The sequence below is a fragment of the Triticum dicoccoides genome, chromosome 2B (genome assembly GCF_002162155.2).
Source record: "Triticum dicoccoides isolate Atlit2015 ecotype Zavitan chromosome 2B, WEW_v2.0, whole genome shotgun sequence".
Lineage (NCBI taxonomy): Eukaryota > Viridiplantae > Streptophyta > Magnoliopsida > Poales > Poaceae > Triticum > Triticum dicoccoides.
This window is the reverse complement of record NC_041383.1, coordinates 701,176,503-701,193,915: the sequence shown is the minus strand read 5'-3', so window position 1 is coordinate 701,193,915 and position 17,413 is coordinate 701,176,503. Positions and strand designations below refer to the sequence as shown.

Genomic DNA, 17,413 nt, shown 5'->3' with positions numbered 1-17,413 from the left:
GGGCGAGTCGGGCGGCGACACGTGGCGGTGGCGGAGCAGGTCGGACACGTCCGGCGCGACGTGGACGTGTCCGGCGGCGCGGGGAGGAGATTTTTAGGGTTTCGTCTGCGAAATCATCCGCGAATTTCGGGGGAGGGGCTAGTTTTATAGGTAGAGGGAGCTAAGAGAGTCCAAATGAGGAGTGGTTTTCGGCCACGCGATCGTGATCGAACGACCGAGAGCATGGAGGGGAGTTTGCTGGGTTTTGGGCCAGTTTGGAAGGGGTGTTGGGCTGCAAGGAGAAGGGGGTTTTACGGTTACCCGGTTAACCGTTGGAGTACCAAACGAACTCCAAATGGCACGAAACTTGACAGGCGGTCTACCGGTGCTATACCAAGGCCGCTTGGCAAGACTCGGTCCATTCCGAGAAAGTTTAATACCCGCACACAACGAGAGACGAAAGAGGAACGCCGGAGGGCATAGGAGCGCCGGATTGCGAAACGGACAACGGGGAAAATGCTCGGATGCATGAGACGAACACGTATGCCAATGCGATGCACATGATGACATGATATGAAATGCATATGATGACATGGAAAAATGCAACACGCAAGCAAATGACATGGCAACAACGACGAATAACTGGCAGACACCTGGCGCATCGAATCCGAGGCGTTACATGGATGGTGCCCGCTTCTTATTCTTAACGGTGGTGGCCTTCTTCTTCTTAGGCCGAGCATGCTCATCGGAGTCGGTTGAGCCTTGCCGGCGGACAACCCTGGAAGAGAGCTCGGGACAATCGGGGCCGCAGTTCTTGGTCCTTGCCATGATGAACTCCGGCAGTTACTCCCACAATACACCGGTCCCTCCCGAGGGATTCACAACCCAACCCAAGAAATTGATTGGATAGAACCGTAGATCGGGAGGAGGAGAGGCCGTGAGCAGGAGATCGGGGCCGGAGCTTGGAGAATAGGGCCAAGGCAGCACCGGAGTGGCAGCCCGGTGGCGGCGGCTGTGATGAGATGGGGAAGAGAAACGGGAGTGAATGGGGAAAGATGCCCCAAACGCCCGAGCCCCTCCCGAGATATGTGTGGCCGCAGGTTACGGACTGGATATCCGGGGCCTGGCCCGGATATCCGGCGAGTGGAGGTCAGAGAGCAGGGAAATAGGGGACAATAGGCGGGACATCTGGGAAGGTGGTCGGATATCCGATGTGTGAGGGACCGACAGCTATAGGATCAGGGCCTGGATGTCTGCCTAAAGCCCAGATGTCCGCCTAAAGCCCGGATGTCCGGCAGTGCTCCATGGCCCGGATGTCCAGCGGAGGGGCCGGATGTCCGGCCACTGGACAACAGATCCGGCCCAGAGAGATATTGGAAAGAAGGTAATTGATGTGATTTGATATAGACTCCGCTAAGGAGTTTTGGAGAGAATTCATAAAGGTGACTCCCTGAGTAATTCTAAGGCCATACTAAGATGAAATAGCATCCCTAACAACATAAAAACGAGAGGTTCACATACGTAAGGTACACACGATGACTGAGGTCACCATGTTTGAGCATATGTAACATAGTGCCGCAAAGATGTAGACTTTGGGCATATAGTCATGACTCCATCATGTTAAAGCACCATAGTTCGAGAACCATGGTAACTTTGAGAGTGTTGGTTCTTTTTATGCATTATGTAGGGTGAGAATATTCATGAATTGAATGCCTCCCCCTAAATATATGCCTACATCATGACAAGACATTAGATTCATGCATGAATGGGTACTAGATTTCACATAATACTGTCAAGCTCCAAGATACCAAGTTCACGCCTAAGTCGACAAAACCTTGCTTCATCTAAAGGTTTGGTGAAGATATCTGTCAGTTGCAAATCTGTACCAATGTGATCAATGTGAATATCACCCTTTTCAACATGATCTCTCAAGAAGTGATACCTAATATCAATGTGCTTGGTGCGGAGATGGTCCTTGGGGTTCTCAGCAATATTGATGGCACTTTGATTATCACATAGAAGAGGCACATGTCTATAGGTGATACCGTAATCCTTCAAAGTTTGCCTCATCCATAACAACTGAGTTGCACAACTGGCGGCAGCAATGTATTCAGCTTCTGCGGTAGAGAGAGCAATACAATTTTGTTTCTTCGAGGACCAACTTACCAAGGATCGTCTAAGAAACTGACATGCACCGGATGTGGACTTACGATCCACTTTGTCTCCAGCCCAATCTGCATCCGTATACCCAATGAGATCAAACTTAGCATCCTTGGGGTACCAGAGGCCCAACTTTGGGGTGTGGACAAGGTATCTAAGAATATGCTTAACCGCCTTATGATGACTTTCCATAGGGAAAGCTTGAAATCTAGCACACATGCATACACTAAACATGATGTCTGGTCAAGATGCACAAATATAAAGCAATGAACCAATCATAGAGAGGTAAGTAGATGGGTCGAAAGGAGTACCATTTGTGTCTTTAGTGAGAGCAATTTTGGTTGGCATGGGTGTCTTGCATGGACTAGCATCAGACATGCCAAACTTCTCTAGGATATCCTTGAGGTACTTTGCTTGAGATAAGAAAATTCCTTCTTGAAATTGTTGAATTTGAAATCCGAGAAAGAACTTCAAATCCGTATTGAGTGACATTTCAAAATTCTTGGTCATTGAAGTTGCAAACTTCTTGCACAAATGAATGTTAGGAGAACCAAAATGATGTCATCTACATAGATTTGGCATAGGATCAAATCACCCTTGTCCCTCTTAGTAAAAAGAGTGGGATCGATCACCCCTCTCACAAAACCATCATCGAGTAAAAACTTCTTCAAATGATCATACCAAGCATGAGGTGCTTGTTTGAGGCCATACAAAGCCTTATGAAGTTTATACACATAGTCTTTGTGAAAGGGATCAACGAACCCGGGTGGTTGTGACACATATACTTCTTCTTGTAGAGGATCGTTAAGGAAAGCACTCTTCACATCCATTTGATGTAATGTAAAACCATTGAAAGTGGCATAAGCAAGTAAGATGCGAATGGATTCAAGACAGGCAACGAGGGCAAAGGTCTCACCAAAGTCCAAACCTTCAACTTGTGAGTACCCTTGTGCCACTAACCTTGCCTTGTTGCGAATGATTACACCATTTTCATCTTGCTTGTTCTTGAAAATCCATTTTGTTCCAATGACGTTGTGCTCAGTAGATGGCCTCTTGACTAATGACCACACTTGGTTGCGTTCAAAACTGTTCAACTCTTCTTGCATAGCAACTAGCCAATCGTTGTCCATCAATGCATCTTGTACCTTGAGGGGCTCAATACTAGACACAAACGAGAAGTGAGCACAAAAGTTTGTCAAATGTTTACGAGTGACTCTACCTTCCGATATACCGGTGAGAATTTTTGTCAACATCAACACGACCGGCCACTCGAGGCATGATGGAGGTAAGGGTTTCACGAGGTTCAACTTCATGTCCATCATCCACGTCCTCAACATATGGATCATTAATGTGTGGAGGAAGATCTTCTTGTTCATATTGCATTTGTTGAGGTTCATCATCAATGGTTGGACTCTCTTGTTCTTGCACTTGATGATGATCTTGTTCTTGAAGATTATCATGAAGAGGAACTTGATCATTTTCTTCTACTTGGGCTAAGGGCATTGGTTGAACAATAGGAGCTTGTGATGGTATGAGTGTTGTAGTTTGATGATGTGTGAGACTTCCATCTTCTTCTTCATCATCATGAGGTTCTTATTCCATAGGAAGAAGTGCACCAACACCCATGGTCAAAATGTCTTGAGAAGAATCTTCTTCACCTACATCACTTAGATCAACTTGCTCCCCATGGGAGCCATTAAATTCATCAAACAGCATGTCACAAGTTTCTACAACACATCCATTGGATTTGTTGTAGACTCTATAGGCGTGAGAGTTTGATCCATAGCCAACAAATATGCCCTCAATTGTTTTGGATTGAAATATTCCTAACCGTTCTCTTTTGTTGAGGATGAAACATTTGCACCCAAATACACGAAAGTACTTGACATTTGGCTTGTTCCCAGTTAGAAGCTCATATGGAGTCTTTTCCAATATAGTGCGAGGGAAGAGCCGGTTTGATGCATGGCATGCGGTGTTGACAGCTTCGGCCCAAAAACTATGTGGTGACTTGTATTCATCCAACATGGACCTTGCCATCTCTACAAGTGTACGGTTCTTTCTTTCGGCTACACCATTTTGCTGAGGAGTGTATGGAGCTGAATATTGATGCTCAATCCCTTCATCACTAAGGAATTCTTCCAAGGTATAGTTTTTGAACTCAGAGCCATTGTCACTTCTTATTACCAAGATTTCTTTGTCAAACTTGCGTTGGGCTTGCTTGGCAAAATCAATGAAGGTGATCTTCGTTTTGTCCTTGGACTTGAGGAAGAACACCCATGTATATCTTGAGTAATCATCAACAATGACAAGTCCATACTTTTCCCCGCCAAGACTATCCCATGAAGGAGGCCCAAAAAGATCCACATGAAGGAGCTCCAGGGGCCTTTAAGTAGATATTATGTTCTTGGGTGGGTGCTTTGATTGATGTTGTTTCCTGGCTATGCATGCACTACACACACGATCTTTCTCAAAAGAGACATTGGTTAGTCCAAGGATGTGATTCCCCTTTAAGAGATCTTGAAGATTTCTCATGCTGACATGGGCTAGCTGGCGATGCCATAGCCACCCCTTGTCAGCCTTGGCCATTATACAAGTTGCATGGAATGTGCTCTCTTTCGAGAAATCAACCGTGTAAAGGTTGCCATCCAACTCTCCAACAAAGGCCACTTCGAGAGTATCTCTCTTAAAGACTTTCACATCTGTTAGTACAAAGAGTGTATCATAACCAACAGAAGCCAATTGGCAAACAGAAAGCAAGTGTTATTTGATAGATTGGACAAGCATGACATTTGCAAGAGACATGTCATTTGTGATAGCCACCTTGCCCAACCCGAGTACCTGTCCTTTTGAACCTCCACCAAACATAATGCTCATGAATTGTTGAATAGCTTCCATGAAATCGTAGAGCAATTTTCTATCTCCGGTCATATGATTTGTACATCCACTATCAATCATCCATTTCACTCCACCGGAGAAGTCAACCTACACACAATTAAGACTTGGTTAGAGGCACCCATTTTGCAATGGGACCTCTCAAGTTAGTCACAAGGGTCTTAGGGACCCAAATAGCATAGAACCGGAATGCATTTCGAGGACCAACAAATTTTGCAAAGACTTCTCCATCCTTAGTCTTACGAAGTACATAGGATGGAGCCATGAACTCTTTAGGCTTGTTGAGAGTGGGCGTGCCCTTTGTGGCCTTCCCACTCACAACCTTACCTTTCTCCTTGTGCCCTTCTCTTACAAATGTTTCTTTTAGAGGAGTTGTGCACTTTTGAGAGGATGTCTTCTTCTTGCTTGTGCTTGGGTCAAACCCAAGTCCCTCTTTGGCAAACACCTCATTGTGTTGACTCAATATCTCATCAAGATTCTTTTGCCCTTGAGCACATGTCATGAGACCTTTCTCGATTTGAGCCTTGAGAAAATGATTTTCCTCAAGAATAGATGCTAGATCACTACTAGAGTTAGTAGTACAAGCATCAACATTGATAATAGGAGAAGAGTAAGCCTTGGCTAGAGTTTCAAGATAAGTAAGTTTGAGTGTCTCAAAACTCTTTGTAAGAACGGTGAGCTCTCCTTCCTTAGTCTTGAGACACGGATAGAAGCTCACAATCCTTAGATAGAGAAGCATGAGACTTTACAAGCTTACTTTTATCATTCATTAACTCTTCGCAAGAGTCAATAGCCTTTTTCAAGGAGGCAAGATCATTAGTGTGAACATCAATATTTGCACCAATTTTTAAGCATAGTTCATCATTTCGTGCTTCCTCATATTGGACTTTCCGCTCAAGGATTTCACATTTTTCCTTTTCCTCAGTGATGAGGGTTTCGAGTTCCTTAATGGTGATGGTGTGCTTACTCACCATCTCCATAAGCATACGAAACATAGTGAGCTTCTTTCCTTTGAGGGCGCACATGAACTTATTAAGTTTAGCAATCATAGGATCATCTAGATCATCATCCTCATAACTATCCTCCGCATCAAGACATCACTAGGAGTAGAAGGAGTGAAGAGAGGAGGATTTGATCGTGGAGTTACCTTGACCTTGTCAGAAGAGCTTTGGTCCTCTCCATCTTCAACCATGGCCTTTGCCATTAGGCACTTGTGAGCGTTGCCCTTGTAATCTTTCATGTAGTTGTAGGTGACCACGTCACCACTCTTGTTTACTAACCTCAAGGTGTTTTGAGAGTCTTGAGCAACTCCGGCAACACCACTAACATCATCTGGATCGGATTCTTCTTGAGCAACCATTGCTTTTCCATCTCTCTTCTTGAGCTTGGAGTTCAAAGGATTTGGCAACTTCTTCTTGATAAAGGTCTTGGGAAACCTTGGTTTATCTTCTCTCTTCTCATAAGGGCACTCGTTTGAGAAGTGGTTGGTTTCTTCACAGTTGTAGAATTTTCTTACTTTCTTCTTTGGAAATCTTCCCTTGAATTTTCCCGCGCTAAACTTCTTGACAAAGAGAGCCATGTATTCATATGAAGGGCCCTCGTCGGATTCAATCTCATCACCATCTTCATCATCATCATCTTCTTCTTCTTCTTCTTCTTAACTTTGCTCATCTTCACATACATGATTGGCCTTCAATGCAAGATTGATCTTTGATGATGGGGAACCATGCATGGCAAGATGTTTTATGGCATTAGCCTTCGACTCTTCAAATAGTTGAAAGGTGGATATGATGTCATCTGTAGTCATTTCCTTGAAGGTATGGTGTTGTCTTATGTCCCACACCATTTGATGGTGATATGGGGCAAGAACATGAAGCAACTTATCCACAAGGAAACACTTAGTCATGTTGAATCCATCTTGTGTCTTGTCACACTCACATGACTCAATATCGGCAGTGAGAGTCATGAGATGCTCATGGAGTTGATTGGGGGTTTCACCTTTCTCCATACAAAAGTTTTGCAATTGCCCCTTGGCAATTTCATATTGAGCACTCCGGAGGGTAGAGGTGCCAGTCTTGGATCTTATAATACTTTCCCATAGTTCCTTGGCACATGTGATGTGTATGAATAGTCTCCTTTGCTTTTCAGCCATACCTCTCCTTATACACATGATTGCAGTGTCATTGAGGTTCTTATCATATATTTCTCTTGGTGTGGGGTTCTTTGGATCAACCACATGATAGCCATACTCTATGATCTCCAGCATCTCATCGTTTCCATGTCGAAGATGATCCTGCATAGCAACTCTCCACAAAGCAAAATCGGAAGTGGCACTAAGTAAAGGAGGTTTGCCTTGACGATTGTATCTTGGTTTCTCAACCTGAGGTCTTGCATAAAGCCAAGGAACACTAGCATGTTCATTGCTAGGAGGTTGTTGACCAAGTGATGAAGTAGGCACAGTTGGCCTCGAAGCCACACCACCTGAGAGTGGTGCAAGCACCGTGGACAACGTGGCTAATCTCATTTGGACCAAGGCCTCAAGGGAAGCATCATGCTCCTCTTTTTGCTTAGCAAGGGCCTGTTCTAGATCCTCAAACATAAAGGACGTGACTTCAGAGGAAGCCTCGCCTTTATCCTTAGGATCTACAACCAGGGGAGTCCCATCTAGGTTCATCTCGCTCTAGGGCGGTTAAGCCACAAGAATAGAGCACGAGGCTCTGATACCAATTGAAAGGATCGAGATGGACCTAGAGGAGGGTGAATAGGTACAATTACAAAATTTTAATCATTACTTAGCAATTTTAGGCAATAATGCGGAATATGAAGATGAGCCTAACAATTGCAAGTGAGTACTAAGTACTAAGCAAGTAACACAAGCACGTAAGTAAGCAAGCACAATATGATGTACGTAAGTGCAAAGAGACAAGTAACCACAAGTAGAGAGTTAGGGTTAGGAATAACCGCAACTCCGGGAGACGAGGATGTATGACGATGTTCACTTCCTTGGAGGGAAGCTAGTCACCGTTAGAGAGGTGGATGTTACCACGAAGGCACATCAACGCCACGAAGGCTCACCCTATTCTCCCTTTGAGACAACACCACAGAGGCATTTCTCAACCACTAGTGGTAGACCTTGGGGTGGTCTCCAAACCCTCACAAACTTTTCCGAGGGTAATCACAAAGTTCGATTCCTCTCCGAAAGACTCCTACCGCCTAGGAGTCTCCAACCTCCAAGAGTAACAAGAACGATGGGGGAAAGCTCAAAACTTGCTCAAATCACGAATTCCTTCGGTGCAAAGAAGGAGAAGGAGTGGATCTATCACTTGATTGGACAACTTCTCACAAGTGTTCTCAAATCCCTTGGGGATCTAAGATTTGGTGTGGAGGAATGAGAGAGAGTAAGAAATGTGTTCTAGGGTTTGTTCAAAGTGAGTGGTCAACCCTCTCCCGTGGGGGAGAAGGGCTATATATAGTGTGAGTGCAAATGTGGCCGTTATAGTGTAAATGAACGGGCAGGCCGGACATCCGGATTGGCAAGGGCACACAAGGAACACAGCAGAGGCAGAGCAGAAAACAGAGAGGCCGGACATCCGGGGCCCAAGCCCGGACATCCAGCATATCAGGAAGGTCCGGACATCCGGCAGGTGACCGGATATCCGACGTGATCACAAGGAGGTTACAGAAACCCAGTTGTTCTGTGGTAGCAGAGACCGGACATCCGGGATAAGGCCCGGACATCCGGCGCAGCATGAGGGCCCGGACATCCGGCATAGAGGGCCGGACATCAGGCAAATGATACCAGCAAAATGCATTCTGGATAGCCAGGCCCGGAAATCTGGCCTGCAGGTCGGATATCCGCCATGAGCCCGGACATCCGGGGTCAAGTACGGACATCCGGTATGCCAGAGACAGAACCTTATCAGAGAACATAAAGTTGGAACACTAGCCTAGCTTTGAACGGTTGTTGTTGAAATGAGCAAGTCTTAAGCTAACCCTATCGGTCCCCTCTTAATAGTGCGGGATCCTATACTCAAGGAAATAAATATGAAATCACTTTTGATACTTCATCCTTGAGCAAAATTACTTCGTATGCTCTTGATCCACACACGTCGATGAAACCGGGGACTAACACCTGAGATTTACTTAACAACCATTGTTAGTCCCCTACATGTATATTGTCATCAACATCAAAAACATGATGTAAGAGCATGATTGCTCTTTCACCCGGAGCAAAACCTATCAAGTTTGTTCTTGTGTTTATTTTACAGGTTCAGTTTAACATGGATAAATCCAAATAAAACTGGGGGCTAATGTCGGGGATATACCCCCGCGGTATGACCCGGTCGGATTTGGCGACTCACCAGAGACCCGGCTGGAGCTTAGCAACTCACTGGCGATCTGCTCGGACATGGCGGTTTACATGTAACCCGCCTGAACATTGTGACTCACTGGAGACCCGGCGGGCGGATCAGACGGACGACAAGGCCCAAGGCCCAACAGGCCGACTTATACTCTGGTGGGCCGGCTTAAGAGGAAAGCGTAAGGAATATTCCCTTACAAAAGGAAGCAAGACTAGGACTCTACTTGTAATAGAGTAATCCTAATCCTACTAGAACTAGTCATGTAACCCGCCCCTCCAACTTATATAAGGAGGTGCAGGGCACCCCAAGAGGGACAAGCAAGAGGAAACAATCTCTAGGGCTAGACACAAAGAGCCGGCTTACCGGCGACTCTCTCATGGTCATAATGAGACCTAGCCACAAATAGCATGTAGGGCTATTACCGGATGATGTTTCCCAGGGCCTGAAGCTGTCTAAATTCTTGTCTTGCGTGTTGCGTCTCTCGTCCCGATCAACCCCTCTCAAGCTACCGCATAAATGCGTTGGCCTCACTACTAAGTCCTCACACTAGGACATCTGTCGTGACAAATCCACGACACTAACTTTGATCTGTGGCCCTGCTCAACGTCCGCTGCTAAAACCCTAAACCCTACACATTCCGTGGCAAAAGGGAGAGAAATAGCCCAAACCCTAGCACATGTGCGCAATTGACTAGAACACAAGCTCTTCCCCGGAGCTTTCATGGACATATCGAGTACAGAACGTGTCGGCGACGGTGACGTACCATAGAGGGGCGGCGAGGCATGGTCGTCACAATGCGTCGGTGCGAGAGGGACGTCACGCATGCCCCTCCCAAATGGCGCGGACGGCGGTGGCACAGCGTCTGACGACGAGCTCATGTGGCCGTCGCCACGCTCGCCCACGCCGGCGACGCGAACCACCTCGGTAGCGACAACGAACCAGGGGAGAAGCAAGAAGCAGGGGAGAAGTGAGACAGCGAGTGGCTCGGTTGGACCAGGGATGGCTCGATCCGACCAGGTGGGGGATCTATTAATAACTGGCAGTTTTGAAAAAAAACCTGCATGCACGCGTATTCGAGCGAGTTGGGCACATGTGGCAGTTAAAGCCCACGTGGATCGACTTGACCAATGCCAAACAGCACATACGTAGAGCAAATCATATTTTGGACCATATGTGACCCCAAATGCAAGTTTGGTGATGTATTTTCGGGTATTTGTAACCACAGAGACTAAAATGGGCACCAGCGCAAGTTGTAGGTCTTGTAGTGATTTTTTCTTTTTAGAGAAAGACGAGTTGCTCTAAGCGCAACGGGGGAAGTTATGGATCTCTTCTTGGTAGAAACATTTTATTTATTTTCTCGTGCACAACTTTTTCTTAATGAATTCTGGTGCACACCTGCTCCATTTCACACTTGGACGGCGCAATAATTTTGGACAGAGGAGCCCTGCGCGGTTCTCCAGCCTTCGGTGCGAAGGAAGCATCCGCACTTGGCATCCGAGGCATGACGCCAAGTCGCCGTAGACGGAGACCCACCACCGTCGCCCACGCGGTCACGTCCCTCTATATAAACCCTATCGCTAACCCCCCAACCGTGCCACCCAGATCCCTCTCCCAAAACAAACGGCATAAACCACGGCCTCGACCCGCTCCGTCTCCGCTCCCCCCACTACCAGTCCACTCCCCTCCGCTCCACCCCCTCAAGCGAAGGCACCGGATGGCGGCGTCCTCCCCCACCCCCGGCGGCGGCCTCGGGGCCATCCTCGCCGCCGGCGACAGGGACTACCTCGTCCGCAACTCCGGCGAGCAGGTCGGGCCCTTCCCCCTTTCCCTCCCGCACTGTGCCTGTGCGATCTCGCGATTAGTCCCTCCCCCTTGGCCCGATGCTGTCCGCATCGCGCGCCGTGTGCGCTTGTTTAGCGTTTCTCCTGTTTATTTCGTTTGATTGGGTCGATTTAGAGCTCGGGCTGTAGTTATCAACGGCAGTTATCAACACCTAGCTAGTGCAAATAAGATGATATGGGTTCTCTTTTTCAACAACGATTCTGTTGAATAAACAGTACTAGAGTGAACGATTCGGCCTGATCGAGGTGTCAATTGATTATTAAATAATATCTGCGATGATATTGGTGGTATGTGATTGGCTTGTTCTAACGTGAAATAGCATCTCCCTTGTTTAATTCGTTTGATTGGTCCATTTAGAGTTCGGGCTGTATTTATCAACTGCTACTGCAAATAGGACGAGATGGGCTATATTTTTTTTAAAGAAATATTCTATTGAATAAATAGTACCAGAGTGCACGATTCGGCTTGATCGAGGTCAATTGATTATCAGATAATATCTTATATTAGTGGTATCTGATTGGCTTGAAATAGCTGCACTATGGTCAACTTTCACGGGTGGGTTGTTGTAATTTCTGTTCCTTCGTGTCTGTCTATCTTATTTTTCTATTTCAATGTAGACTCCAAAGTTGACTCAGTTTGTCTAAAGGTAATACTCCATCTGTCACGAAACTGTAAGGTGTATTTTAATCTGTTATTAAGACAACTACTAGGATTGTTTACCAACAAGGCAACAACTACTAGATTAGTATGTGGTTTATGCAAAATAAAGTCGAAATCGTAGGTAAGTAAAATTTAATTGCAATTTAGTGATATCAGTTTTATGTCACATATTAGCAAACAAATTGTTGGTCAAAGTCTTTCCACAACGAATCAGCATACGCTTTACATTTTGGGATGGAGGGAGTAACATGTTTTTCTTCTATGGATGGAGATTTAGTGTATATGTAATGGTATGTCTTTTGGGAATAGTTTTGTTCAATTTTCTCTTGTGTTGTGAATTTGGGAAGTTCGTTAACATAACCCTGATTTGAAAAAGGAGGTCGGTTATGACATTTCATAAGAAGTACATTAAATTGATCACAAAAGTGATGCAAAGTGGTCAGGTTGTAGGGGAGGAGTTAAGATGGTGGATCCTCAATTTCGTTATTATTAGGCAGTGTGCATCAGATTCTTTAAATTTGTGTAAGCAAAAGCAAAGAAAGACAGTTGCATGATATGAATGAAAACATGTGTAACTAACTTGTTCGCATGGACCAGACTGTAGTAGCTGAACCTGACGCTCTGCAACTGTTCCTTCTGTCATCTTTCAGGTGAAGATCAGCAGCATTGAGGGGGACACTGTAGCTGTCTATTTCTCGGCCTCATGGTGCCCGCCATGCCAGCGGTTTACGCCAAAGCTTATTGAAGCATACAAAGAACTTACCTCACATGGCAAGAGCTTTGAGGTGATCTTTGTTTCAGGCGACCAAGATGAGGAAGCATTCAATGCCTATTTTGCAAAGATGCCGTGGTTGGCAGTTCCTTTCTCCGACTCTGAAGGCCGTAAAAGCCTTGATGAGCGGTTTGAGGTCAACGGTATTCCACACCTTGTTTTCCTTGATGCAAAAACTGGTGAAGTTCTTACTGATGAAGGAGTTGAGTTTGTGAGTGAATATGGTATAGAAGCTTATCCTTTTACAGCCGAGAGGATCGATGAATTGAAGGAACAAGAAAAGGCTGCTAAGGATAACCAGACTATTCATAGTGTGCTTGGTACACCAAATCGTAACTACGTAATTTCAAACACGGGGGAGAAGGTAACTGATCAACCACAGTTCTTTTATTGTCTATTCACGCTTTTACAGATCTAGACATTCTTATGTCTAATTTGCAATGTTGTACCCAGGTACCCATTGTTGATCTTGAGGGGAAGTATGTTGGTATATGCTTTGTAGTGAACGGCTATCCTCCAGTTGTGGAATTTACCCCAGTGCTTGCCAAGATATATGCGAAACTCAAAGAAGTGGGGGAGAAGTTTGAAGTTGTAGCTGTATCCTTGGACAGTGACGAGGAATCATTCAATAACAGTTTTTCAAGCATGCCTTGGCTCGCCATTCCTCAGGGCGACAAGATGTGTCAGAAGCTTGTCAGTTACTTTGAGCTTAGTGATCTTCCTACACTGGTGCTCATTGGTCCTGATGGGAAGACACTGAGCAGCAATATTGCGGACATAATTAATGAGCACGGTTTGGATGCATGGGAGGGGTTCCCCTTCAATGCAGAGAAGCTGGAAATTCTAGCGGAGAAGGCAAAGGCTAAAGCAGCGGCACAGACATTGGAGTCCCTTCTGGTTACTGGTGATATAGACTTTGTCATCGGGAAAGATGGAGCAAAGGTATGTCTTATATATGCTTTATTCTGTAGATTAAAGAGACTATTTGTTGGCAAGAATAGATAAAACTTATTTCTGTTTGAAGTGTCTTAGAATATTGCATCAGAGGAAATTAACTATGTTGATCTGAATGTTGACCTTCATGCACAATTTTGAAGAGTAGAAATATCCAAAAAAAAAAATTGAGGGCAGAAATATCCAATTTTGTGTTAGTTGAATTCGTGATAAACGTTCTCACATCTGTACTTGCCTGGCCATCTTATTTATGTTGCGGTTTGTATTAGGTAGAAATTTAAACCCTCCATATCATGTTGAATTCGTGATAAACATTCTCATCTCTCTACTTGCTTGGACAACTTATTTATGTCAAGAGCTCTATTAGGTGGAGATATCATAGCATGCTCACCAAGATCTTACATTTTCTAACTAGCACTACAAAATTGAATGCATATTTGGTGCAACTAGTTGCTGCACCTCTAGTTTGTTCATCTCAATTTGTCCAGAAAAGTTGAAAAACAATCATAGATGTTCTTTAGATCAAAAGAAACAAATCATAGATATAGTGTCCAGATTTCTGAGCCATAAAAAAGGATAGATTTGAAGGACCTGTGTAGGAACGCAGAAATTAGAATGAACAAATTATTTTGCTAGGGTCCAGGAACAAAGGGAATGATAGAAAGCCATTTATCAGGTAGCCTAAATGTATACTACCTCTGTATTTAAATATAAGACGTTTTTGCAGTTCAGTTTGAACTACAAAAACATCTTGTATTTTGGTATGGAGGGAGTATGATATATTGATATATCACTGCTATTCTTAAATCATTGACGATGAGCATATAGTAGTAATTTCAGAAAGCATATGGTTTAGGTGTTCTACACTTCTGATGTGTTATCTAAGATTGTGATAAGAGAAGACTGAAATATACTTTGTAATGTATTGTGTCAGGTTCCTGTAGCAGAACTTGTTGGGAAGACTGTCCTCCTCTACTTTTCAGCTAAATGGTGTGGGCCATGCAGAGCCTTCCTGCCTACACTTGTGGATGTTTACAACAAGGTCAAGGAGAAGAACAGCGATTTCGAGATCGTCTTCATCTCTAGCGACAGGGACCAGAGCTCATTCGACGACTTCTTCTCTGGCATGCCATGGCTCGCCGTTCCCTTGGAAGACGACAGGAAGGCGTACCTGAAAAAGAAGTTCAAGATCCGCGGAATCCCTTCTCTCGTCGCCATTGGTCCCGATGGGAAGACGGTCAACACGGACGCGAAGACTTCGCTGGCGGTCCATGGCGCCGACGCGTTTCCGTTCACCAGCGAGAGGATCCAGGAGCTGGAGAAGAAGATCGACGAGATGGCGAAGGGGTGGCCTGAGAAGGTGAAGCACGAGCTGCACGAGCACGAGCTCGTGCTGATCCGCCGCCCCAGGCCGTACGGCTGCGACGGGTGCGAAGAGATGGGCACCTCCTGGTCCTACAACTGCGCGGAGTGCGACTTCGATCTGCACACCAAGTGCGCGCTGGGTGAGGAGAAGAAGGGAGATGAGGTGAATGGGCAAGATGCTGCTGCTGAGGCTGCTGCCCCAGCGGGGTACGTGTGCGAGGGAGACGTCTGCAGGAAGGCCTAGGTAGCGTTTGTGTTGTGTGTGTTCCTTGCCAGCTGAAGCGTGTCTGAATCATGTGCTGTGTGGTGTGATGATAAATAAATCTTGCATCCGATGGTCTTGGGAGGTATTTATATATCCTGGTGACATTTATGTGCAAAATCGTAAGTATATGGTTTCAGATCTTTGCGTTTTTGGCATTTGCTCTTTTTATTTATCTTTTGTGTTCTGTTTCTGTCAGTTCACCCAGCAAGTAGAGAGATGACTGTCCCAGTTACCCCTGCTCCTATTCCTTCACCCGTCCACTGTTCTCTGATGATATTCTGGAAATTTCAGAAGCGGTTTGAAAATTGTAGAGAAGGTTTCCAAAATTTGAGGATGAACATTTTAGAAATTAGAACTTTCAAATTCTCATCACCATGAAATTTCAGAGAAGAGAGGCATAAAACAGCATCATATCTCAGCTTGATTATGAGAGAGATTGAAGTGAAAGAACCCGGTTTCAGAGCGTGGAAACGGAAAAGAATATCTTGAGCCCATTTGAAACCCCTGCAGCCTCAGCCCTCAAGCGAACAAGAAAAGGCGAACCAAATTACGACAGGGCTATTTCTTGCCCATTGTGAGACGGTAGTTCCATCTCGCCTCTGGAGCGGCGCTGCTGAGCCGCAAGTTTTTTTTTCCTTTGTAGTATTCCTTTCGTTTTTTCACTGTCTGCGTCGGTTTTAAACCTTTTTTGGTTTTCTTTGTTTCTTTCTTGGTTTTTTTTATTTTTTATTTTTTCTTCAATTTTCTTTGTTTCTTTTATCGGTTTTCTTTGGTTTTTTCTCATTTTCTTTCTTAGCACATGTCTACATTTTTCATACACAATGTACACTTTTCTATACATAAAGAACACTTTTATACACTTTTAACATTTTTCAAGTAATTATCTTTTTCAAACATATGTTTTGATTTCTATTTATTTCATACAGATTGTACATTTTTTATAAATGTAAAATATTTTTTTATACATGTTTAAACATTTTTCAAATACATGATTAACTTATTCTCCAGTACATGTTGAATATTTTTTTGAATACAAGTTGAAATATTTTTTTAAACACTTCCCATTTTTTTTGAATGATACAATTCCTTTTCAAACTGTGTGTATCGTTTTTATAACACACACTTCTGAAACTCGTAGCATTTTTTAAAATGGAATGAAACTTTTTTTTTGAATCACACGAACATTTTCTTGACACGCGCAAGAGATGGGTGACAATATGATGCTCAAGGGGCGTCGTGTCGTCGAGGCCGTCAGTTTTGCCGCTCATGCCAACCAAAAAGCCCCGAGGAACATCTCACCATCAAGGCGTCCATTGAAGTCTCTTGTGTCGACCACGTTGCGTAGGCTGCATACGCGGCCAAACAAAGAGAATAGAGAGGTTTGGAACCACGACAAGTATTCCAAACAGATCCCCTCGCGTGGCGAGCAAGCAACGCCGCCATGACACCAGCCTCCCCCAGCCACGGCCGTAGGTGGATCTGCCGGCCATGGATCTATCGACGACGGTGAAAAGGGTAGGAGATGCGTTGTTAATTGCTTGCCGGAGCTCTTTAAACCTAGCGGCGGAGGAGTATTTTCACGGCGGAGCTTATCCGGTTTGCTAACCCTAAAAGACCGCCGGCCTTGTATGTATAGCAGTTGAGAGGCAGATTTGTGGGTTGCCTAAAAAGTTTTACAGACCGGTGGGCTTTAGCAGGTCTATTCGGGCCGTAAAAAGGCAAAAACCTGAAAAACGGCTGGAATTTACGGTCCGACGAGGTTTTAGCGGATATGCTAAAGATGCTCTAAACATACCGTTTCCGCGACCAACAGCAGCACCGCCTCGTAGCATGTCATGTGGTGCCTCAGAAAATCCAGTTGTTCACTGTTCCGTGCCTCTTAGGATAAATCACGTCTGTCCTACGGCTAGCCGACTCGAGGAGGCACATCGTAACGTTGCCTTTTTTAAACGCGGAGCCTTACAGTCCGATTCTTGAAAAAAGGTAGAAGAGAATTGTCTCATTAATTAAAGGAAATCCGGGCGAAAACCGTTACAACACACGCATATGATAGGGCACCTGACCGATCTGACTACCCACAAGACCCACACACACCCCGCCGAGGAGAGAAACCGTCAAGGATGACAGCCATGTCATTGTCATCACCTCTCCTCTAGCAAGCAA

The 17,413-nt window shown here is 45.0% G+C and overlaps 1 protein-coding gene across 1 annotated transcript; it reads left to right on the top strand.

The window, feature by feature from the left end:
• Positions 1–10,977: 10,977 nt before the first annotated feature.
• On the top strand, positions 10,978–15,394 carry LOC119365712 (probable nucleoredoxin 1-2). The gene is made up of 4 exons (XM_037631357.1): positions 10,978–11,199; positions 12,545–13,030; positions 13,120–13,608; positions 14,555–15,394. Exons 1-4 carry the CDS (start codon positions 11,107–11,109, stop codon positions 15,227–15,229), a joined length of 1,743 nt encoding a protein of 580 aa, XP_037487254.1. The 5' UTR covers positions 10,978–11,106; the 3' UTR covers positions 15,230–15,394.
• The last annotated feature ends 2,019 nt before the right edge of the window (positions 15,395–17,413 follow it).

Coding starts and splice junctions, on each gene's coding strand:
- LOC119365712 (XM_037631357.1), top strand. CDS start 11,107: ATGGCGGCGTCCTCCCCCACCCCCGGCGGCGGCCTCGGGGCCATCCTC. Junction 11,200..12,544: donor TCCGCAACTCCGGCGAGCAG/GTCGGGCCCTTC, acceptor GTCATCTTTCAG/GTGAAGATCAGCAGCATTGA. Junction 13,609..14,554: donor TCGGGAAAGATGGAGCAAAG/GTATGTCTTATA, acceptor GTATTGTGTCAG/GTTCCTGTAGCAGAACTTGT.